Here is a 25,552-nt window from a genome sequence, read left to right on the forward strand (position 1 = left end):
TGGGAGTTGCAGTCCAAAACATCTGGACAGCAACAGGTTGTCAAAGGCACAGCACATTTTAAGTGTCCCATAGTGCCTCACCTAATATGACATCACTAATCCTCACAACAACCCTGCTGGGTGGGCTATTAATCTCATCTCTGCTCTGCATCTGGGAGGGCTGAGCTTGAGAGACTGTCAGTTTATGTCTTGAGGTGAGATTTGAACCAGGGACTTCCTACCTCACAATTCCTCCTTTTAAGCGCTCTGCACGCAGCGCAGGGAAACGGGAATCGCTGCAAGGTTCCCGCCTGATTTCAGACGAAGGGGCCTAGAGCCCCGGGTCCCTCTGCGTATGCTCAGAGGCACGCTCGTTCTTCCTTTCCCCACACCTGCCCCTCCTTCCTTCTTCGGGCCGAGCGCCGGCATTTGGCGAACCCCAAGCCTCGCTCCGGCCTCCAGCTGCTGGGCCTGCCCGACCAAGGCGGGCGAGCGGCAAATCTGGGCACGCAGCGCCCCTTCCCTGGCGCGGCGGCGAGCTCAATGGAGCCGCTGTGCTCCGGGCGAGCGAGGGGAGGCGGCGGCGGCGGAGGCCCATCTGGAGTCAGACAATCCGCCTCTTTTTCTCCGCCCGCCGTCCCTGCGGACGGGGCCGCCGCCGCCGCCGTGCGTCCAGCCCCCTTTCGGTGCCAGGCGGAGGCAGCCTGGCCGTCCCGTTCCTGGCTCGGCAGCGCCGCCTCCTTTTCTCCCGGGCAACCAATGAAGGCGGCTTAGGGCGGCGGCAGGAACGGGAGGGGGGATCCGTCTTCCTCGCCCTCCCTCCTCCTTCCCAGGAGCTGGCTCTCTCGCTTCGCTTCTGCTCGCGCTCCGTCTCTGCTTAGCCGTCGGCCCGGCTGCGGGAGCGGGAAGCAGACGCCGCCAGTGCCGCAGCCAGCCAGCCGGCGGGATCATGCGTTAAGGCGCACGACCAGGGGGCACTGCGGCCGCGCCGGGAAGATGAACTACCTGGTAAGTGGGCGCCGTCGGGAGAGGCCGAGCGAGCCCTCAAGTCTGGCAGAGGGAGAGGAGAGACCCGGGGAGGGAACGAGGCTGGGCGGCGGGAGGGTGGGGGACCGACGGCTGACTTTCTCCGCCTGGGAGCAGGAGGCTGAGAGAGAGCCCCCTACTCGGAAAGCCACTTGGAGGCGAGTCTTGGCCGCGTCCGTGGTCGGCTGGGGGGACGCGCTTCCGACTCGAGCGCCGGGCTTTCGGCTGGCCGGCCCCTGTGGGAAGCGAGGCTCGGCTTGCGGCGGCCCCGGGACGGACGTGCCTTCCCGCCGGGGCTGCAGCCGGGAGCGCCCTGACGTGGCCGCCGAGCCCCGGCGCAGAAGCGCCTCTCCAGGCAACAGGCGGAGCGGGAGGAGCAGGAGGGCGCGGGCTGCCCCCTTTCCCTTCCCGCTTTTGGGGAGGGGGCAGAGAGAGAAAGAAAAGGCGGGAGTCCGGAGGGGGGGTGTCAGTGCTGCCCAACCCCCATGTTAGGAACCCAACCGGACACGAGAGGGCACTTGGTTTCTCTCCCCCGGTCCGGGAAAACCAAAGGCTGTTCTTACCCCCGCTCCCAAGGTCGGGGTCGGGATCAGGAAGGAAAGAGCAACATCTTTGGTATCCCCCGTCTTCTTCCCGGGGAAGTGAGGTGGGCGGGACGTTGCGGGGCCGTGGGCTCGGGGAGAGTAGCTTGCCCGAAGCCAGCCTCCCCCTGTCCGGTCCTTTCCGCCTTGGGCCTGCTGCGGCAGGTTTTCCAGCGGCCGGTGGGAACCGAGGATGACTTTGGACCGGGGGTCTAGTTTGAGACTAAAACTGAGCGCGGCTTCTCCCGGCTGAAGGGGACGCAGCGACGAAGAGCTCTGTGGCACCCGAAAGGCTGAAAATATCCCACCCCCAGCCTCTTCAGGGCAGCACCACGGACATGGCAAGGTTCCACTCTGCAGTGTATATTGACCCCCAGGTAATAACTATTCCCGGGGCCCCTTCATTTACTTACCCCAAGTGTGCAATGAATGGAAGGTAACCACTCACTCCTGAGCACCCCAAGAGCAGCAGACTGGTTCTAGAGCCAAGCCCCATGAAATGTGTGTTGTGGCAAATGCTGTTTAGGCCTGGCCTTGGGACAGGTAGGGTATTAGTGTACGCTGGCACTCCCAAAATGTCCCTGAATCCCATTGGTCTGGATCCAAACCAACATTTTGGGAAAAGTGGATTATTATCATTTAGAGAGAGTTGCAGTGATAACTGAAAGTAAATCTTGCTAGTTTCAAGGTGAGAGTTGGATAAACTTAGGAAGTGTGTGAAGCATGAATTTGTGGACTCTCCCTCCCCCAATGATTCTGGATGTTTCTGATTATATATATTCTGATTATATCCTCACAACAACCTGTGAGGTAGATTAAGTTGAAAGATAGGGACTGCCCCAAGGTCAGAGAATGAACCTCATGGCAGTGTAGGGATTTGAACTGAGATCTTTACAGTCCTAGCTAAATACTCTTAAGCACTACACCATGTTGGCTCCTTTGTCTTTAGGCATTATGATTCCCCAACTCCCTGACCTATAAAGGTAAAGGTACCCCTGCCCGAACGGGCCAGTCTTGACAGACTCTGGGGTTTGTGCGCCCATCTCACATCTATTGGCCGGGGGCCAGCGCTGTCCGGAGACACTTCCGGGTCACGTGGCCAGCGTGACAACGCTGCTCTGGCGAGCCAGAGCCGCACACGGAACGCCGTTTACCTTCCCGCTGGTAAGCGGTACCTATTTATCTACTTGCCCCCGGGGGTGCTTTCGAGCTGCTAGGTTGGCAGGCGCTGGGACCGAGCAGCGGGAGCGCACCCCGCCGCGGGGATTCGAACCGCCGACCTTTCGATCGGCAAGCCCTAGGCGCTGAGGCTTTAACCCGCAGCGCCACCCGCGTCCCTTCCCTGACCTATACATGTAGACATATCTGCCAATTGAGGGTAATGTTTCAAGCATCCAGTGAAAGAGACTATTGCCTGGGGAAGCCTTAATTATGCTGCAATGCTAAACATGCTTACTAGGGAATAAGCCCCATTAAAACACATGTAGGATAGTACTGTTAGTCTTGAAAGTGTGCAATTGTGTGTGTGTGCTGAATTTTTGCTCTAATACTCAAATGTGGTGAACCCTCCTGGAATTTACCATAACAGGTCAGGTGGGGTGAAATGACTCCTGAATAACATTTCCTGATGAGTGTTTTTTTGCTGTTGCTCAGAATCTGAGGTGTGTGTGTTCCCTCTTCTTCCTACTCACATTGGTCATTTGTAGCCTTCAGTTTTATTTTGCCATCCTCTGTAGAGCCTAGTTTGACTTGCTTTCTTGGCCCATCTCGCTGTGCAGGCACTTGCACTTGTTCTTTTGTTGGAATGCCAAGAGACTGCGGACTGGTGTGGGGTGAAAAGAGGTGATGGAGAGATGCTGGCTTCCCCTAGCCTGGTGCCTTCTAGATGTTTTGGACTACAACTCCCATCAGCCCCAGCATGGTCATCCCCAGCATGGTCAGGGATGATGGGAGTCCAGCAACCTCTGGAGGTCTACAGTTTGCCCACAGCCAGCCCCAATGGGAAAGATAGAAATGTGTGTAGAAACCTCCCACTGAACTAAATGAGATTTTTAAGTGCTTAAGTTCAGCTGCTTTGTTTATATGTTCTGACATCAGAGATGCCTGCAATGTTTTGTTCATGAATAAGAAGAGAGAAATCCTGTTCAAATGAGCCGTGATAATTGGCAATGCCAGGAAACAGCTCTGTTTTGACAGATTTCACTAGAGCCAAATCCTGGCGCTGGTCTGTGGCCGCTCGAATGCTACGAGCTGTAAAATTTCACAGTCCCTGATCCGTTGTAGGTTCACAGCCTGTATACTCTGGAGCAATCCCTACTGTGCTCATCTGGGTGTGTATTCTGGTACACATATGAAGCTTTCATTCGCCCTCTTCCTTGCTGGAGCTCCTGGTTATCTATATTTGGTGGGTGTCCAGACCTCCCGGCTGTTGTGCAAGATTTGCTGGAGGGGAGAAATGCTGTGATTTGTGCATTTGAAAAGCTCTGTCTTATGGAGGCAGCCAGTTGGAGATGGGAAGGCCTCCCCATGAGCTACGCATGTTTACATCTCTCTGCCTCTTGTGCCAGTTGTTGGTCCTGGCAAGGATTACACCCAAGGAGTCCCACGGCTGGCTGTTTCATCTCCAGCTCTGGGAGCCGTTGATCCCGCAAAGTAATAGAAATGGAGTGTGACTTTGTTCCAGGCAGAGCCTGATGGAGCCAGACCATGGGAATGCTTGAGGCCTGGTTAGCTGGCAGAACAGAATAAAGTTATGCCTGGTCAGAATGGAAACTTGGCGAGGCCTGAAATTAGGTGGTCAGCAGGAGGAAGCACAACTGCTGAAAATGTGTGCCTGTGTTTGATGCCCTGTGGCCAAACCATCCCTGAAATCATTTCTGTACTTTTCTGTGTGATTCAAAGCTTTGCTTGTTCTCTCTCTGTCACACACACACACCAGCTGAAGGTGGATATACGAAATCCTCCATCCTGTTTGATTCTTGTCACTAACTGAGACTGGGACTGATGGGAGTTGTAGTCCAGAACATCTGGATGTCACCAATTTGGTAAAGGCTGCTGTATGAGCAGCAGGCTGTGGACTGTGAGCGCTGCCTCTGGTGTCAGAGGCAGTGATGCTTCTGAATATCAGTTACTGGGAATCACAAGTGGGGAGAGCTCTGTGGCACTCAGCTCCTACTTGTGGGTTTCCCATTGGGGGCATCCAATTGGCCACTATGAGAACAGGATGATGGACCAAACAGGTCTTTGGCCTGATCCAGCAGCCAAGCTCTTCTTAGGTTGTCATGAAGACTGCCTTCTGGCTGCTTAGGAGTCCTTGTGAAATGAGTTTCAGGCTTGCCAATAACTCCCTTTTTGTTACCTGGAAGGCCTAGGAGCGCTCTGGTGGATACATCTTCCAGGTGCCGTTCTATAATCCTGAATGTGGTTGCCAGTATTCTCTGCTGAGTGCTCTGAATGGGGAGGGAATATTTGATGCCTCTGCTTCCCCCACCCCCATTTGTCCCACTTGCCCTTCCCCATCTGTTGTGCTGACCCACAAGGCTAGGAGAGTCCTTTACACCCAGATACAGAGTCTGGGTCTTTGTTCCATGTTTTCTGGCTTGGAAGTTGAATTCCTGAGTGGATGCCTGTGTCAAGAAAAGGCAGCTGGCCTTACCTTTGGCGAAGTGTAACCTGATGATGCCTGTGGGACAAGTGTGTTTGTGAGAGAAAGATGTTGGTTCTGGGGTGTCTCTGCAACTCCCCCCGCATCTGTGTGTCAGTCTGAACAGCCACCTTAAAAGACTGAAGTGCCCTCCCACTTGGACTCCTTTGTAGTGACTGGAAGGGACCCTGAAAGAATTTGTCATAGGGGATTCCCCTGTCTTGCTGTCTCCTGACTTTTGCACCGTTTCCATCCTTCAGTCTGCATTATTCACAACCTTATCCTTGCCTACTAGGAGTAGAGGCAGTATAACTCTGAGTATTGGTTGCTGGAGAGAGTGCTGCTGCTCTTGGGTCCTGCTTTTGGCTTTCCCATAATGGGCACCTGGTTGGCCACTGTGAGAACAGGATCCAGGGCTAGATGGACTTTGAGTCTGACCCAGCAGGCCTCTTCTCAACAGCCTTGGGAGGCAGGACACACTGTCGCTCCATTTTGTTACTTCAAAATGTTATTGCCTTGTCTAAAGGAGTCCCTCTGACACTCCAAAGGCTTGGGCAGGATTGTCAGCTTGGAGACAGGGTCCTTTAAGAGAGAGAAGGGGGGGCACTTCCTAATGTCTAATGGATGTCATAAGGGCTACCTTGATGGGATCACTCCAAGACCCTAGCGTCTCTGAGGCCAGCCAGCCGGCAGCAGATGCCTCTGGAAAGTTCATGGCCATCCCTTGCTTTTAAAAGCTCTAGCACATCTGATATTACAGTGGTACCTCGGATGAAGAACTTGATTCGTTCTGGAGGTCCGTTCTTAACCTGAGGAACCACTTTAGCTAATAAGGCCTCTCACTGCTGCCGTGCCACTGGTCAACGATTTCTGTTCTCATCCTGAACCCGAGGTACTATTTCTGGGTTAGCGGAGTCTGTAACCTAAAGCGTCTGTAACCCGAGGTACCAGTGTACGTGTCTGGTTGGGTAGGTCACTGCTTGGAATTGGGGGTGATGAAGCTGAGATTTGGGCTCCAAACTTCAGCAACACTTTAGTGGCTTGAGGCTCCATGTAAATGGGGAGTTGCCTGTACTTGATAGAAGGTGCTCCTGTGTAGGAGGAGTAAAGAGCATTTCCCTTGCTACAGAATCCTTGTGCTGGGAGGGGTTTGGGCTGTGGGGGCTTCCACGTCTGGAGGACCACATGTTTGCAGACTCCATGGAATTAAGTACAGAGGAGGAGCCTGGCCAGCTGTGTGTATGTGCGTGTGTCCATCTCCCTCCACCCCCCCCCCAGCCATCCTTATGGACTCCTTTGCCATTGGCTCTTCTGTCTCCCCTCCCCTCTCTTGGCACCAGCAGGCTGCGCTGGGTGAGTAATTGACTGGGCAGAGCCTGCCTTCTGGCAGCTGAACTCTGTGTGTGTGTGGCAGCTGCTGAACCCTGAGTTAATGATTCACCAACAAGTTGGAGGCAGTTAACTCCACTGACCAGGCTGGGGTGGTGGTGGCTTGGGCTGGGAGGCGCTCTCTACCTTTCTGCGAGCACCACGGTCGAAGAGGGATCCGTGTCAGGAAGCACCTGTCTGGCATGGGCCAAATGTTGCCCTGTGTGCAGAAAGAACTTGCTGGTTCTCTTTCCCACCTCTGCTAGAGCGTAATTTCTAAAGAGAAAAAGTAGGGCTTGAAATATCCGCATCCTCTTAAGCTGCGAAGACTCCCACATCCTAAACAAGGAGGTGTGGGATTGCTGGCTGCAGTCAGTGGTGAAGAATGGGTGTGCACTCTGCACATGCCCTAGTGTACACTTGTTTATTGCTGCTTTGCATGCTAGGCAATGAAAACAAGCCTGGTGGGCAGCTCAAGGGAGACCAGCTTGGGAGACTCCCCCCCCCCACTGCACTGGGGAATGGGTGAGGGCTAGATTTGCACCCTTTTCCCTCTCAAAGGAGACTTTCTGCATCTGGCAAACATTTTTTGGGGAGGGGAGTTGCACAGGTTCAGAGACCTGCCTAACTAACTTGACTGGGAGTGGCATTGGGACAAAATAAAAATGGGTGCACACTAGTCTTCCACAGCCTGGCACCCTCTGGATATTTCGGACTACAAATCCCATTAGGCTGTGCTTACTGGAGCTGATGGGAGTTGTAGTCTGAAGTATCCAGAGGACACCAGGTTGAAGATGGCTGAGATACACCGAGGGCAACAATGCCTCTCTCTAAACATTTTGAACCCCATTAGTAAGAACGCCTCCAACCAGTGATGTGGCATGGAAAATTTCCCAATGCTTTTATCTTTTATAATTTTCCATTGGCAAATACAGTATTAGGCCAGCTTGGCTCTTTTAAAGTTTTCAGCTTTGTTCAGCTAAATACAAGTAAGATAAACCTGGCAAATTAAACCAATCCCTTTGACATTGGAAAAGTATCTAATGCAAACAGAACATTTTCTGCTGAAAGTTAGCCTGACTTGCAAAGGAACATTTCCCAATTCCAAATTTTCTGGAAAGCCCACCTCACTCCAACCCCCAGTGGCTTTTTCCTTCTGCAGTCTGCAGATGCAAGATGCTTATGATGCAAGGACCCAAAAGGAGCCTGTTTGGGGCCAAGTGGTGGCCACTTTTGCTGCTTGAGTTGTTGTGGTTTCAGGCACCTGGGGCTCTCTGAAGGGGTGCGCTGGGTTTGGGAATCCCCAATTTTGCAAAGGAGGGTGCTGTGCAGAAGATTCACAGAAGCATCAAGAGAGGTTGTAGACATAACTCCTCCAAATTCCTGCCTCCCCACACTTTTCTGGCCCTTAATATGGATTTTTGTCAGGTCGTCTTTTCGGAGTATCACTGGAATAAGAAAATCCAGGCTGAGGTAGAGGGAAGGCAGCGATTTGAAGGAGAACAGTCATATGGACGATGGAGAATTTCTGGAGCTCGCTGTCCGCTTGGAACAACAATATGGGTGAACCCACAAAATTGCAGGATTCAGGCCAGATGTCCCTTTGGTGCCCTTCCAACTCTACCGTTCTATGAATCTGTCATTTCTGAGCATTCAAGGCTGCAAATTTCACTGGGGTCCTCTTGTTCCTTCTGTCTCCCTGCCCCACTTCCCCAAAATGCTTTGCTCTTCTGCCCATTGGTTGTATAAATGCTAAGTCAGGGAAGGTGTGAAGCAATGGCAGAATTGGGGCAGGGGAGGGGAGGAGACGGAGGGAGGAGGCAGTGCCTGAGGCTCACCAGGGACTGATGTCTGCGGCTGGTGCCTGCAGTTTTCATGACTACAGGCACAAAACACACAAGAAAAGTCTGTGTTAGTCTCCCAAGCAAGTCTTGACAGGAATAGAGCAGCACCAGCAGCAGGCGCTGGTTATAGATGGCGGTCATGTGCAGTGCAGGGCTGACTTGACCCCCATGCAAAGTACTACACGCAGCAAGTGCCCTTGACCAAAGCGGCAGGGGCCTCTCTGTGGTCTTATTAGCCGGCATTGCATGGAGTCCTGGCAATTGCAGGCCAAACTGGTAGCGTGCTGAGCCCTTGCTTGGAACAAACGTAGTTTCAGGGAGGGAGACCCATGCAGTGTTGCAGAACACCCTTGGCAGAATGCATTCAGACTGTGCACCACTGAGCACAGTTGGAAGGCCGCATCCTGGCATTCTCTGTGACCTCTTAGTGAATCACGGAGTGCAGGACTCTCAAAGTGACAGACACCCAGTGAAGCTGAATGTTGGGAGATTCAGGACAGATAAAAGGAAGCACTTCTTATTGCAGCACCCGTTAAACTATGGAACTCGCTGCTGCAGGAGGTGAGTGGTGGCCACTCACCTGGATGGCTTTAAAAGAGGATAAGGCAAATTCATGGAGGAGAAGGCTATCAATTGCTACTAGCAACGATGGCTATGCTTTGCCTCCACAGCTGGAGACCACAATGCTTCTGAATACCAGTTGCTGGAAATCACAGGATGGGAGAGGGCTCTTGTGATCAGGTCCTGCTTGCAGGTTCCCCATTAGGGCATCTGGTTGACTATTGTGAGGACCAGATACTGGCCTAGATGGGCCACTGGCCTGATCCAGAAGGCTGTCTTTGTGTTCATCTCTCTGGTTGCATAGGGCAGGTGAAACGTTATGGTTCATTGCTGCCAAAGTTTCCTTGGGGATGCTGTGAGCGTGGCCTGCCACCATCAGAGAGAGGAGCTGTTTGGGTCTGGCAAGCAGAATGGACCCAGCTGAATCCCACCCGCTTCCCTCTGGGGATCTGCTGCCCTCCCTTCCCCAAGCAGGAGCAGAATGAGTGCAGGCATGCCGCCCGGTGCAGTATTGCTAGCCTCCAGCTACAGGCTGGGCCTCAGGAATGGCTTACACAGCACGGCAGTCGTGTTTGGACAGGGTGTTGGGAAGTGAGTGGAGGAGGTTTTGATCAGCTGCCTTCCCAGCAGCTTTCCCATCACAGCGTCAGGCTCAGAATGGCCTTTGGAGCAAATGGTCACTTCTGGAATCGGGGCACGGCAGCCTCTCAAGGGTCTGCAGCCTTCAAGCAAGCTTCATACGTGTGGGAAGGGATGTGTGTTTGTGTGCTTGCTGTGTAAAAGGAGAGCAAGAGGGTGACCACAAGAGCCACAGTATATTTTTGTGCAGCCGCCACGTTTGCTGCTGCAGCACTAATGTTGCAGTGGTTACTCCTGTCCGAAGCATCTGGGGCCCTCTATATGCTCTGGGCTCAAGTTTTTATCAGTCCTAGCCAGCACATCCCCTACAGCACGTGCCTCATTCTTTGTTGAGGGATGCACCTCTGTCCATTGTTCCTTATGTAGAGTGCAAAGTGGTTCTGAGCGGGTCTCTATCTCTACCCCTCTGTCAATTCAATCCTGTCAAAGTCCTTTCCCATTGCTATTCTTGTACTGCTCCTTTCCACAAGTCCTGCACTCCTCTGTGTTACCAGTCTGTTTCCAGGCTTAATTCAAAGTGCTGGTTTTATACATTCAAAGCTGTAAGCCCTCTGGGTCTAAAAGCAGCTGCCGGTGGCCCTCCAGATGTTGCTTGGACTCCCAGCTTCCATCAGCCCCAGGGATGATGGGCATTTTGCACCAGCAACATCTGGAGGGCTCCAGATTTGCCTCCTTTATAGGAACCTGCCCGGTCTCTACGATCCACTTCTAAGGCCCTTCTCTGGACCCCACCCCCACCTCATTGGCTGAATAGTTGGTAGGTGCAAAAGACAGGGCCTTTGAGTGGTGGCACCTGGAACTTGGAAAAACAAGGCCAGGCTGTTTCTGTTGCATTAGATGCTTTCATTAAAGTTGTATATTTGTATATTTATTTATTCTGCTTTTTAAAAACCTGCCTTGATTTACCTTTCTTTTCAGTAGAAAAGTGGGGTGTAAATATTGGAAATAAGAATGGACATCTAAGCTTCTGGTCCTTAGTGTTCTTAAAGCTCTCGGTTCCTGTACTTCTGAGTGTATGCCTTTCTGCACATCGTCATCTAGTTCATATGATGCTGACATTAAAGCCTTAACACGGCTGCTTTCTGTGTGCACGAGGCATTGTCTTGCAAGCATGGCACGTACTTGAGCCATGGATTCTGTCCTGGCGGTCGAAGACTGCTGGTGTCAAAACCGGTGACCCAGTTTAAACGTGATGTAAACGAGAGTAACCCAGCACACACATATATATAGTTTACACCCCCAGCATTGCCTTCAAATAGGGCCTAGCCTGAGTAAAAATCCATTTCCAAATCGTGTGGGAGTGAGAAGTTAATTTCATTTTGCACTCTGGGTAGGAGCACTGCTTTTTGGCAATAGATTCAAGAAAGACGGCCGTCTTCATTTGATCCCACACAGCCCTAGCCCAGTTCTAGGTTGATATGAGAGGGAGGGGGGATTCTTCTGAATATTCTTCTTGGTGGCATTGCCTGGTCCTGCAGTTACTGTAGGGCAGCCTTTGCAAACCTAGTGCCCTCCAGATGTTTTGGAAGGCAACTCCAGCCAGCTCCGGCTGGGCCCTTTGGGAGTTGTAGCACCAGCCTGATGGGAGTTGTAGTGCTGACCCAGCAGGAGCTGTGCTCCGAAACATCTGAAGGCTGCCCCAGACCCAGGTTCTTCTCCTTCCCACCTCCCTCTGGGCGCCAGGTAGCTCTGTCTGATTTCTCTGGGAGGTGAGGGAATGCCCTGGTTTGCTGGCTCATTTTCTGGGTCACTGAGGCACAAGGGGGCGGGTGGGAGGTCTCTGCTTCAGGCTGCTTCCTGACTTCATTGTCAAGCGCTTGCCAAAACAGTTCACACCAATTGTTGGGCTCATCACATGGGAGAGAAGAGGAAATGAGTGGTCTTTCCTAGTTTTGGAGAAGAACCCAACTACCTTTGTGCAGCTGGCTATGCTCGACCAGGGGAAGGAGGGGGCAGAGTTCTGAGGTGGGAAAATGGACTGGGCCACTTCAGATATCCTGAACAGAATGACAATTTTGAATGCTCTCCCATGCCTAAAAAATAAGAAGCAAAAAATGCCTTGCATATACAGTATAGCATCAGTACTGCACCAAAGGGATGACAGAACCTTTCTCTGTGGCATGCTATCCCTCCCACTTTTGCAGATTTTTTTTTTGTTCCTCCATGAGGAACATTTTATTTACCATCCCCTAACCAGGGTTTTTTGCTTCTCTGGAATAAAGGCAGTCTGGGCAGAGATTTACTGGGATTCATGAGGTTTGGAACTCATAGAACCCATAGAACTGGGTTTGGGCAATCTGCCTTGGACACCTTGTGTGTTTTGGGGGGCAAACTGCTATCTCAAAAGCCTCATTCTGCTGTCAGTAAAAGAGAAACTTCCAGGGATGTTGTGGACTGAGAACTCAATGGGCCATTGCAAAAAGCAGTGGGATCTCCAAAATGAAGGAAGCCAAGTGCATTCTGGGAGAATCTCTGGCCAGGACATGCTTCATTTTATCAGAAGGACTCACAAAAATGTCTTCTTCTCTGCTGGATTTTAAGCTTGGCCTTGAAATTCACAGTAGATTTTTTTTTTAAAGGAATAATGTTGAGGATCTTGTTTTAATTAAAAACAAAGCAAGAATAGCACAGCAGTGCTGTAGGATTGGTAAGTCCTGGCACACACAAGCAGCTGACAGGCACACGACAACAGAGTTGCTATTGTCTGAGTGATGCCCTAATGATTTGTTGGTTTTCTTAAATGAGCATTTTGGAGAGCAGAATGCAAGCCGCAGCTCCAGGCCACAAGCTTGTCCGCAAAGCAAGTGCACCATCCTCCCTGAGGGAAGCATGGAAATCAGTTTAGACAATTAGCAGTGCTTTGGTGGCTAGTGGCCAATTTTCCACCACTCTAGAGCTGATGGGGACGGATCTGTGTGCGCGGGCAGAGTGGGGGAAGCTGTAATGTTTTAAACAGGGGCTGTAGAGCTGGGGTCTCCAACATAACCCGCGGGTGGGAGTCATGGTGCCCTCAGAGAGACACCCTGGTGCCTGGAAAGGTCCAAAAACTGAAGGGAACTAAGACCCAGGGGCCGGATTCGGCCCAATCGCCTTCTAAATCCGGCCCGCGGAAGGTCCGGGAATCAGTGTGTTTTTGCATGAGTAGAATGTTTCTTTTTATTTAAAATGCATCTCTGGGTTATTGTGGGGCCTGCCTGGTGTTTATAAATCAGTAGAATGTGTGCTTTTATTTAAAATGCATTTTTTGAGTTATTTGTGGGGCATAGGAATTCGTTCATTTTTTCCCCTTCAAAATATAGTCCGGACCCCCACAAGGTCTGAGGGACAGTGGACCAGCCCCCTGCTGAAAAAGTTTGCTGACCCCTGGGGTTATTGTTTTTGTTTGTGACTTTGTTATGTATTTTTCTGTTTTTTTATATTGTAAACCACAATGTGATCTTTGAATGAAGGGTGGTATAGAAATATTATAACAACAACAACAACACTGGCCTGCTTTTTTTGTCTGTACTGTATTTTATTTGTATGGGGGTACTGTGGCAGTTTTGCCTGCTCTTTTGGTGTGGGTGGGAAGATTCTGAGCATTGCCCATTTTTATTTTGTGAAATGATTGTTTTCCATTTTTAATGGTGCCTGTGGGTTTCTTTATTGCCCCAGATATGCCCCCAGGCCCAAAAAGGTTGGAAATCCCTGGTTTAGTAGGGCATTCTGCAAATGACATGAACAACCTAGTTGCCCTTGCAGTGGAATGCAGGACTTTAAGGAGACTTCATTCACTCATTTTCCCTCCTAGTTTCCTGTCTCCATCTTAGCCAAGGAATTAGCTAATGCACCATGGAGAGCCCTGGCTAACTGGATGGAGGGGTGTGTGTGTGTGTGTTAGAAACCCATGGACAAGTGGGGGTGTGTGTGCACAGATTTTGGCAAGAATGGGAGGGTGTCTTTGGCTAGACCCCAGATAAATTGTTCTTCAGTGTGCTGCTCTTCCACAACGGGGCTATTGAAGTAGGCATTGACTAGGTTTGATATTAAATTTGTGTGTCTTCCGGGGGGTGGTGCTTATTGTGGCTTGTGTTGTGCTTGGCAGACTCCTGGGTTTGTGGAGAAGCCATAACAGGAGTGCCAGCAACATGAACTTTGGGACTGCTGGGAACAGGCTTCCATATTTGAGAGCTGGAGCCCTGCATCAGCTTTGTGTACATAGGAAATTCTCTCAGTGAGTCAGAGCCATCTTATCAATGGCCCACCTGGCCTACTATTGCAGAGGGAACAGAAGTATCCAGGGACTTAGGCTGAGGTTCATCTCTCCCTGGAGATGCTTGGGGTTGTACCTGGGACCTTGGATGGGACACAAAGCTCATGGTCCACCACTGCACACACACCCCAGCATGAAACACATGCATGTGCAGCTGCCTTACCCAAAGCCTGGCTGTTGCTGCATTTCCGTGGCACCTGCCTAACAGTGCACCAGAGGTAGTTTACAGCCACAAACTTTACATCACCCTTCCTCAAATTGGTGCCCCCCAAATGTTTTTGACTGCAACTTGCATCATTCCCAGCCAGCACATCAGTCAGTTTTGAGAATTCTTGTGCAATTGCATATTCACAGGTATTTCGACATCTCCCTCTCCCTGCAGCGCCTTGTCCCTTGTATGGCTGGCTTCCTGGGACGATCCCATTGCAGCTTCGCATGCACAAAACCACTCATTGTTGCTCAGGTTCCCCTTGCAAGCTGGTGGGTGGATTGACTGCACCGCTGTCCGTGAGCAGCATTTGACTGGGGCTGAGTAACCACAGCTCTGTTCTAGCTTGCTGAGGAATGTGTGGTTGCGGGAGACAAAAGCAGCCTGTGGCTCCTACAGGAGGGCTGTTTTGACTTGGCTGCTCTGCTCAGATTTTGCATGGTGTTCTTTAAACTTCTGAGTCACGCCTTTTTTTGTTTTCTGCGACTGGAGGCGCACACCTCAGTCTCCCATGCCCAGCAAAGAGCTCCTCTGGGTAGTGCCTCCTCCCCACTTCTGGTGAGTCAATCTTCTGGGTGTGTTACCTGATTGGAAGGTGTTCAAAAATGCCTCTGAGGCTGAGGGTGTTCTGCTAGGTGCCTGCGTCCAATCCCAGAGGATGCAAATGCACTGGGAATTACTTTCCAGCAGCAACTCATCTGGAGGGATGCTTGGGGAAGTGCTCCAGCTCACTAGCAGCGCAGCCCCTGTTGTGCACCCAGAAGGTTCCAGCTAGGAAGAACAGTGTCTTGGCTTGGGATAGACCACTCTTTATGCCACTGCTCAACATCCTTTGAAGATGAGCACTCCAGGCAATTTGTGATTCGAGATTGGCTTCTGAAGTTTTCAAGGCTGATAAGGAATTTGAATCTGGCCCTCCTGTTCTCAAGTCCACCCATTTCTATCTCCTGCCCTACATGGACTCCCATTCCAGAATCCTTGGGTTGCCTAGAAGCTGAGGTTAGTGAGCAGCTCAGTAAGAGTGTTATAGAAGTGCAGCAAATAAATCAAGTGTGTCTAAAGTGGTGTCACAGGTGTGCATTTCACTGGGGGGAGCGCAGACTTCCTACAGCCAGTTCAAGGCCCTGTAGATTCACCTATACCTCCTGCCAGTGGTTCTCCAGGGTTTCAGAAAGTGTCTTTCTCAGCTCTGCCTCGGAATTGAACCTGGGACCTTCTGTGCAAGGCAGATACTCTCCCAGTGGACTAAGGCTGTCCACTGTAAATGGTTAAACAATTGCCTATCTACTTGGCATCCTCCTGTGATCTGCCAGTAGAACCCAGACTGCTTTTGGCCCACTCCTTTGCTGGAATGCTTCCAAAATCTTCTGCAACTCCCAAGGGTGCTGTGGCAGACGATGGGTGTGTGGGTGTTCTTAACAGAGAGGTTGATTTAGAAAGAGTTCCCTGAAGCAGGAAAAAAAGTTTGCAAACCTTGCCTTTTCCCATACCTTCCCTGCCTTTCCCCTCACTCTTGGTGCCCAGCTTGAAAAGGGTAAAATGTAGGTATTATCATGGTGCAACTGTTGCCCAGTTGGCATCACAGGTCATGGCTTCAACTTGGTTGAGTTGCAAGCATCTTCTCCCAGGCAAGCTGTGCTGCTCGTCATCATGGGCTGAGTTCCCCCAACACCCTCCACACTCCTCGGGGGTTTATGAGGTCAAGGGATGGGAACTGGAGTGGGGCCAAGTGCAACAATGACTCCCTGAAGTGCTCGTATCAATATTTGCAGCTTTTATCTCTGATGTACCCGAGTGGGCGGATTCCACAGCTACACAGCGACTCAACAGTAGCCTTTGAATCACTTGTGCTAGAGTCAGTGAGCGGTTGTGGTTGGCACGCCTCTGAAATTCCCAGTCTGTGCCAACAGGATTGGCTGTTTTCAAATAGCTGCCCTGAGGGTGGAACAGTGTCCTCTGCCTCTAGTTGGCCACAGAGGGTCACCAGTGGGTGGCCTGGGAGCCACAGGTGACCCTCTGACATCTTCACTGTGGCCTTCTCCAGGCCAGAATGAGAGGGGGGGAGGAAGGAAGGGGTACTCTCTCTCTCTCTCTCTCTGTGCATGTGTGTGTGTGTGTTTGCTGTAATCTGTGGGTCCGTGACCCATAGAAATGTGTTCCCATCCCATAACTCTGAAAAAGCTACCCCACTTCCTGCCCAAGCTTCTGCTTCTCTAGTGTAAAGTTTCAGGGGGTTGGGGGTTGACTTGCAGGGGGAAAATGGAAGGAACCCAGCTTTATCCTTTCTGCTGCAAGCTGCCCCCTTTCTTTGCTAGGGCTCTGGCCTAGCTGCAAACGTGGATCTGGGTCACTATCTGAGAGATGAGTGGCTATAAAGGAGAGTTGCTGGGCAGGGAAGGGGTTAACCCACCCCATGACCTCTGCAAGTTTCACCCTGCTCTGGGTGCTGTTTGCACAGGAAAAGCAGTGCCTGATATTTCAAAACACAACAGTAGTGGCTAGGTATATGGTTGGGTTTCTTGCAAAATGCAAGGCTCCCTAAGCAAGCTCTGATATGCCTCCTTAGCTGAAGGACCATCTATCCTGGGACCTCGGATGAAAGGATTTAAAAATGAAATGGCCTAGAAGTAGAATTTTTCATAGAATTGTAGAACCTGCACCCCAAGGGTCATCTAGTCCAACCCCTGCTGTGTGGGAATCTCAGCTAAAATATCCATGACGGATTCCCACCCAACCTCTGCTTAAAAACCTCCAGTGGAGGAGAGTCCACCACCTTCTTCTCCACTGTTGAACAGCTCTTACTGTCAGAAAGTTCTTCCTGATATTTAGTTAGAATCTCCTTTTTTGTAATTTGAATCTATTGGTGCAGGTTTTAGGGTCTCTTCAGAAAGGTGTTTGGCATTAGTGACAAACATCTTCACGTAGGATATCAATACACACACATTCGGGAACATCTGCCTCACTAATTGGTCCAGATATCAATGCCTCCTGGGGCCCTCCATATGCTTTGGTCTACAACTCCCACCAGTCATAGCCAGCATGGCCATATGGTGCTGGGGTGACAGAAGTGTGGCCACTGTGCTGACTGGGACTGATGGGAATTGTAGTCCAAAGCATCTGGAGGACCCAAGGTTAGAGAAGTCCACTCTAGGGAGTGGACATGCCTTCCCACCTGCCCTTTCTATTTGCCTCCTGGAACAGCACTTTAAACTATAGAGACAGTGTGGTGTAGTGCTTACAGTGTTAGACTGGGAGACCAGGATTCAAATCTCCACCTGGTCATGAAGCTCACCGGGTCACATTGGACCAGTCACTACCTTTCAGCCTAACCTGTCTCATGTGATTGTTGTGGGAGTAAATGAGGAGGCAGGGAACCATCCACCTTGAACTCATTGGAATAAAAGGTGAGATATACCGTATTTTTTGCTCTATAAGACTCACTTTTTCCCTCCTAAAAAGTATGGGGAAATGTGTGTGTGTCTTATGGAGCGAATGCAAGCTGTGCAGCTATCCCAGAAGCCAGAACAGCAAGAGGGATTGCTGCTTTCACTGCACAGCGATCCCTCTTGCTGTTCTGGCTTCTGAGATTCAGAATATTTTTTTTCTTGTTTTCCTCCTCCAAAAACTAGGTGCGTCTTGTGGTCTGGTGCGTCTTATAGAGCAAAAAATACGGTAGATACTCGAATCTTGCTTGTGGGTTTCCCACAGGCATCTGGTTGGCCGCTGTGAGAACAGGATGCCAGACTAGATGGGACATTTCCTCCACAAATCTGTGTAAAGCCACCCAAGCTGGTGGCCATTTTTGCATGAAGTAATGAGTTCATAGCCTTTGGGACGTTTGAACCAGGGACTGCATGCTCCATAACTTATCCTCTTTAAGACTTTGCAAAACACCAGCTTTTCAATTGTTTGCCTTTGCAGAGCGACTGGCACACATTTATTTGGCTGCTCGTGTGGTACAGTGCTTTATTGTCTGCTGTATGCATACTTCTGTTTTGCAATGGCCTGCAGCCAAGACAATAAACTGTCAACGACAATGTTGCAAGGACCAAGCGTTATTGCGTTGACGCTGTACCTGGAGCAGTCAGCTTTTGCCTGGAGAAGCAGCTGTCCTGAGCAAGTTTTAGTGGCCTGGGTGGAATGTGCATTTTGGCCCTTGGAGCAGAAGATAAATAATCCTTATCCTTTGTTCCTCTTTGGTTGGGAAGAGCTTGTGCATCCTAGTTTCTGCCTGCTATTTGTGGTGAATGGAGCTTTTTGGAGAGCCCACTTTACTTAATGCCAATTTCACTAGTTTCCTCGAAGATTATGTCGCGAGAACCACATTGTAAGTCCTGAAGGAAGGAAGATCCCAACATAAGGAGTAGAAACTGGCCTGTCATTAGCATCACCTTTCTTCCTGGGTCCTTTTGATTATAATATTGGGACTATGAATTTTCACTCTTAAAAGCCAACTGCTATTGTTGCATTAGTTTAGACTTCATGGGTAATTCTTAGGCAACCCACTCTCTCTAGCTTCCTTCTGCAAAGCAGACCTACCCTACAGCGCTGTTGTGGGGATTTCTGAGATGTTTGTGAAGGGCTTTTAACTTTGTCTGTGAAACAGTATTTTCTCAGTCTCATTAGAGCTGCAACCCCATGTTCACTTACTTTGGAGTAAATCCCACTGTATTGAATGGTTTAATTACAAGTAAAGATCCAGAGAGTCGTGTTGTAACGCTGCTGTTAGTTTTCTACCTTGCATTTGTAGTTTCAGTTTGGGCAGTCCTTTGTCTCTCTGTTTCTGAAAAGTTATCTGGGTGCTGGTTGGAAGGGGCAGATTGTTTCCCATCAAGATTGGACTAAGAATTGCCTGTGGCGCAGAGGGAGGGGAAACCTTTTTTTGACTGAGGGCTGTGTTTGATCATAGGGAACCTTCCTGGGGCCGCATGACAGTAGTTGGTGGGGCCAGATATGAAAGTGGGTGGAATATATAAATATACATTTAAAGTAGTATCATACCACTTTAAACAGTCATGGCTTTTACTTTTATGTGGCTGGAATGTAGCCTAGACCCTGTCTGCACTGTCTATTTAAAGCAGTATCATACCAATTTAAACAGGCATGGCTTCTCCCAAGGAAGTCTGAGAGTTGTAGTTTGTTTTAAGGGTGCTGAGAGGGGTACTCACAGAGGTACAATTCCCAGAGTTCCCTGGGAAGAGGGATTGACTCTGGTAACTGTAGCTCTTTCAGGGGAATAGGGGTGTCTTAATAACTCTCAGCACCCTTAGCAAGCGACAGCTCCCATAATTCTTTGGGGGAAGCCATGCCTGTTTAAAGTGGTATGAAACTGCTTTAAATGGACAGTGCAGACAGGATCTCGGCTACATTCCAGCCACATGTTTCTACACACATAAATGTACATCTAGGTAAGCATTATCACACTTCAAGGACACAATCCAACCAGGCAAAAGCAATCGAGGGGGCTCCGGAGCAGGGCTGGTGGGGTGTGTGGCCTGGGAAGCGGGAAATTTCAAGGACCAAATGGAGAGGCCTGGGTGGGGGCACCTCTGGCCCTCGGTCCTGAGGTTCCTCACCCCTAAAAAGAAGCATAATGTGAGGAATTGGGATTTCCTTGTATATACCTTGCCAGTCACATACTCTCCTGTCTTTCGTTGTTGTTGAAATCATGGGTTGAAATGTTAGTGAGCCCTCTCAGAGACCCTTCTGGAGTGACAACTCTTGGCCTCCTTTCAGCGAAACCAGTTGGTGGTGTGTGTGTGTCCCCCAAGACAGCACGTTTTTATTGACCTATAGGCCTGTGTCCCAAACCATAGGTGAGTGGGGCAGGCTAAGGTCTGGACTGGTTCAAGGGCTGGTCTTTTTTAGGAGAAGGCTCAGCCGGAAATGGGAGCCCTGCTTTAAAGGACTTTTTGATGGAAGTGAGTCATCTGCTTTCAGAGTAATTTCCCCTTCAGTGTATGAGCTCACAAGATGCCCATTTAGTAAGACTTTGCGTGAGCAATGAGCGTTATGTTGTAATCAAACTCCTATCTGAGCAACTGGGGCCCTTTGGACGGCTTCCTGCTGCCTTTTTTAAAAAGTATTTTTTTAAAAGCTACATTAATCATGCATTCCTCTGACTGGAGGAAAGGTGAGGTTTAACTCCTTCATCCCTGCAAAGTGTTTCCAGGGACAGCTGGAGAAGAAAAAGGGAAGGTCATGGCCTCCCAGCTTAATCTACCTTGCAAGATGTTGTGAGGATTAAATGAGAGGGAGAAAAAGGTGGGATATGAATACAATAAATAATTAGTCTTGTCTTCCACCTTTTTCATGACTTGTTTTCTACTGGGCATCTTCCACCAACTGGTGCCCTTCAGCTGCTTTGGACTACAATTCCTATCAGCACCTGGTTGGGCCTGATGGGAGTTGTAGTCTAAAACATCTGGAGGGCGTTGACATCTGAAGTTGGTGACAGCTGCTTTAGGGAGTGAGGTTGGTTGGGCACCATGGATAGCATGCCTGTTTTTCTGTTTTTATTTGTTTGAAATACAGTGATACCTCAGGTTACATACGCTTCAGGTTACATGCGCTTCAGGTTACACACTCCGCTAACGCAGAAATAGTGCTTCAGGTTAAGAACTTTGCTTCAGGATAAGAACAGAAATCTTGCTCCGGCGGCGCGGCGGCAGCAGGAGGCCCCATTAGCTAAAGTGGTGCTTCAGGTTAAGAACAGTTTCAGGACCTCCGGAATGAATTAAGTACTTAACCTGAAGCACCACTGTACATTTGAAATACATTTATTTGAACCTGTCTTTAAGGCAACGAACAAAAAACTCTTTTAAATGGATAGTTATCTGAATGCTTGGCCTCATTTAAAGCAGTATTGTACCACTTTAAACAGCCACATCTTCCCTCAAATAATTCTGGGACCTGTAGCTTCCTAAACTAAGGTTGGGGACATCCCTTGTTCAAAACCCAGAAGAGGTTCATAGCTCAGTGGCAGAGGCCCCCCCCCCCAAAAAAGCTTAGTGTTTTCTGTGGAAGTTTCGGAGTAAGGTTACTCTTTGTGGTGTGCATGGCAGGTCTTGTCCACCTAGATGTTGTTGTCTTGCATTCCTTTCCCCAGAGGCACATCTGACCTGGCATGCCTTGCTCTGTCCTTCCAGCCCAAGCAATAAACAGCCGGGGTGGGGGGGGCAGGATGCTTGCTCCAAGGTGCAAGGCTGCCCCCAAAGGGAAATTTCACTGAAGGGCTTGTTTCTGAGGAATGTTCTATTTTTTGTGATCTTTTTATTTGATTTTTCAAATAGACACATTTTCCAAACATATACAAATACATTTCCATATACAGAGATTTCTCTGAATCTCATAACTACCCCCCACCCCCTCAGTGGGTCCTAATGTCAATGTTTTCAACTGCATATTGTATTGTGATCTATGTTTTATATCTATATTATCCACCATATTTATTACACTACAAGTGTAATAATAATCCTGCTAATGTTTTCATCTGCTTACAGTGGTCTCCTAAATAAATTTTAATTTCCCTCCATTCTTTCCTGAAGTTTTTGTCTTCTTGGTTCCTGAGCTTCCCGGTCAGCTTTGCCATTTCAGCATAGTCCATCAGCTTAGTTTGCCATTCCTCTTTTGTAGGGACTCTTTCTTCTTTCCTCTGGGCCAGATTTCTGAGGAATTTTCTCCAATCAGCACAATAACAATATTCAGGAAAGCTCTTTTCCAATTCCCACACTTACGCTGGGATCTGTCATTGTGAAAGCAACATGACCTGCCTATTAATATAATATAATATTACTGTAAACTGCTTTGGGAACCACTGTGGTAAAAAAAAAAGGGTCCATTGTGCTGTTAGATGTAGTTCTGCACCAGAGGAACCCGTGTAACCCCAGTAGTGTGGAGAGTGTTTGTGTCATAGCCAGTATTTTTGTGGGGCTGCAACAGTGCCTGGCCAGATGCCCCACAGCTGCATTTAGGGCTGTTAACAGCAGCAACTCTTCCTTTTCTCTGCCTCTCCCCCCCCCCCAGCCTCTGCAACATATCTGTCCATTTGAGGCCCCGTTTCCATAGATGCCTTTTCCGCCTCTTTCCCTTGGGGAGGGTGGGAAGTCGAGCCTGTTGCTTACAATATCCTAGCTTTCGGATTCAGTCTCCTATTCCAGGAGGGCCTCTTCTGGTAAAGTTTGGGCAGGCCTGGAAAATATTTTGAATTCCTGGAAGGCAGCATCAAATTTGTAGGAGAAGCCCTACAGAGGGTTTCCCTCAGCCTATCCTAGCATGGCAGTCCCATGTCTTGCATAGTCACCCTGTGGTCAGTTTGGTGGTTGGAAGAGAAAAGGGGTGTGCCATGTATAAGCAATCAAATAATAGTCCCATTAAAGAGCACATATAGGGAGCAGCGCAAGGCCAGGCTGGCGGTTTTATCCACACTCCGAGAGATTTAACAGAACATCGTTTTTAGATCTGTGCTCTTTCTTCATCTCCATTCAACAATTGCAAAGGGAGAAGGGAAGGGTTAGGGGAAAGGGTAGAACTTCAATTAGGGAAAGAACATAAGAGACTGCTGGATCAGGCCAATGGCCCTTATAGTCTGGAATCCTGTTCTCACAGTGGCCAACCAGATGCCTTAATGGGAAACCTCACAAGCAGGATTCAAGCACAAGAGCCTTCTCCCCTCCTGTGGTTTCCAGCAACTGGCATTCAGATGCGTCCTGCTTCCCACCACAGAAGCAGAGCAGAGCCATGGTGGCTAGTAGCCATTGAAACCCTTGCCCTCCATGAATTCGTTCAGTTCTCTTTTAAAGCCATCCATGTCAGTGGCCATCATGGCCTCCGGCGTGAGTGCGTTCCAAAAGCAGCGACACGGGGAAATGTAAACATGTCTCACCATCATGCAAAGTGGCAACCGCACATCTACTTCACTATAAAGCAGGGATCGGAATCCACCTGCTGCCTTCTGGATGTTGTTGGACTACAACCGCCATACTTCCTGATAATTGATTGTGCTGGGTGAGGCTGATGGGAGTTGAAGACCCGACAGCCTCTGGGAGCCACAGGTTCCCCGTCCCTGGCATCAACCAACTGTATAGCCGAGTTGGTGACTGTCAGCACACCACATACCTGTGAATCTTCTTTCATTGACGGATAGTTGGATGGGAGGGGATCTGGCTTTTGGCCACAGCAAGAACCTGTAGAGTCCTCAGAACATAGGGAGCTGGTATATACAGAGTACACCAGCAAGTTTCAAGTTCTCTCACCCCAATGGAACACTTGGAAATTGCCGAGGGTCTGGGCAGATCATCTAATGATATTCCTCTGCCCATTCTTTAGCAATTGCAGTGCCCTGTGCTAGATGTTGTATGATCTTTAATTGCATTTCCCCCTCCCTTCTTTTATTTCTTAGGTAATTGTGTTTTATTGTATTCAAGTTGCAACACAATAAAACACAACGTGAGAAATAAAAGAAGCAATAAATTACAAGTAAAAGTTGGTACGAGTATTTAATGTGATGGGCATGCTTTCTCCCGTCTTCAGCCACAAATCCACAGAAGCACGGCGGACCACCTGGATGAAGCTGGTGGTCCTGTCCACTAATTGCAGTTTGGGAACCCCTGGTCTTCCACTGAGTGCCAAAAGCTCTCTTTTGAGATTTCAGATGGGTCTCTCCCAGCCGTACTTGGGGACCCTGCGTATTGAACCTGACACCTTCTCCTTACAAAGCTTGTGGTGTGCCACTCAGCTATCACCCTTCTTTTTCTCTTGTCCCGCAGACAGCTCCCCCTTCCCTGCCCTGTGTTTTCTGTGAACGCCCACTTGGGCTTTGAAAACCGTACAAAACATTTTCTTCTCATTCTTTGCTTAAGGGGCCTCAATCAGCCACTAGTTGTAAACAAAACAATCTTGCTGGGGGGAAATGTGCTTTCGGCCTCCTGGGAGGAAACACAGTACAGGAAGCATGAAGGAACTTAGAACTGAGAACGAGATGTAGAAGGGACCAAGAATTAGTAGGCAGAGCAGTTTGGTGAGATCTATAGATTGGCATCTCACTAAAGAATTAAGTACAGTGGTGCCCTGCAAGACGAATGCCTCGCAAGACGAAAAACTCACTAGACGAAAGGGTTTTGCAGTTTTTGAGCTGCTTCGCAAGACGAATTTCCCTATGGGCTTGCTTTGCAAGACGAAAACGTCTTGCGTTTTTTGCAAGTTTGTTTCCTTTTTCTTAACACCGTTAATACAGTTGCGACTTGACTTCGAGGAGCAACACATAGAACGCGGTCTGGTAGCCTTTTTTGAGGTTTTTGGTGATTTTTGAAGCTTTTTCAAAACTTTTCCGACACCGTGCTTCGCAAGACGAAAAATTCGCAAGACAAAAAAACTCACAGAACGAATTAATTTCGTCTTGCGAGGCACCACTGTATGGAGTTGAGTCACGGTAACTCACTCTGCAGAGTTAATGCTTGGCATGCCGTACTGAAGCTTAAACTTCCACAAAACAGTGATGTTCAGAAGCAGCAAATTTGATGTGTGATCCAGCACCAAAATGTGAAATGGAATATTTTTTTCCAAGCAACGGAGTAAGTATATTTTAAGGGTGGCCCTTTTGGGTTGGCACCTGGTAGCAATTGATAGACCGCAGTGAAAAAGCCTGTTATTTACCTTTTTATAAACAGGCATAGTTTGGAAGGTATGAAATCTTCCCCAATCTGATTGTTTTTAACTACAATTCTCATTAACTCCAGCCAGCACAGTTTGATGGCAGTCATGGTCCGAAACAGCTGTAGGACACTGGTTGGGAAAGACCAATGAGAGACTGGCATCAAGATTCAAAAGAGGCTGGATTCCCCCTTCCACCTACCTCCTTGGGGCTCCAGTAGAAACTTATGTTTGGAAGTAAATTCTGAATCTCTGCGTGTCCTGCTGCTGCGGGAGGGGTGGAGGGCAGCAGGACGCACAAAGGGAATTCTCTGGTTGACTCACAGCTCTGGCACTTCCTGCCCAGGAGAGGAGAAGTGGGGAGGAGAGACTTTGCTTGTGCTAGAAGGAGGGTCCCAGGCCCTAAGCTGGTCTGCCAGCCGGCCCATCTGATAAAATCCTCTGTTGTTGGGTTTGGAACACTTCGCAATTTGAAAGAACAAGAAACCGGCTAATGAACAGCAGCACTTGCTGCTCTTTATTTGCTTTGCATTCTTCAGACTTAAATAAGAGCAAATGATCACAGGAATTGCTTTATTCCCAGCCAGACCATTGGTCCATTGAGCTCAGTGTTGTCTGCACTGACTAGCAGTGACTCCACAGGACTTTTAACAGGATTCTCGCCCAGCCTTGCCTGGAACCTTGTAGATGCAAGGCAGACTCTGCCATTGAGCTTTAGTTCTTCCCCATAGCAGTGGGGCAAAGAAAGTTGGGGTAAAAGGAGAGAGCGGGGCATGCAGGAGGGAGAGGAGAAGGACAACC

The 25,552-nt window shown here is 49.4% G+C and overlaps 1 protein-coding gene across 1 annotated transcript in view; it reads left to right on the plus strand.

Moving 5' to 3' along the window:
• The first annotated feature begins 837 nt into the window (after positions 1-837).
• The window catches only part of BCAR1 (BCAR1 scaffold protein, Cas family member), a 39,299-nt gene continuing 14,584 nt past the window's right edge, over positions 838-25,552 (plus strand). The window contains exon 1 of the mRNA XM_082233466.1: positions 838-987. Within this exon, the coding sequence (XP_082089592.1) occupies positions 976-987 (12 nt within the window). The 5' untranslated portion in view covers positions 838-975. The remainder of the gene's footprint in view (positions 988-25,552) is intronic.

This window comes from Podarcis vaucheri (assembly GCF_965113315.1).
Source record: "Podarcis vaucheri genome assembly, chromosome: 7".
Taxonomy (NCBI): domain Eukaryota; kingdom Metazoa; phylum Chordata; class Lepidosauria; order Squamata; family Lacertidae; genus Podarcis; species Podarcis vaucheri.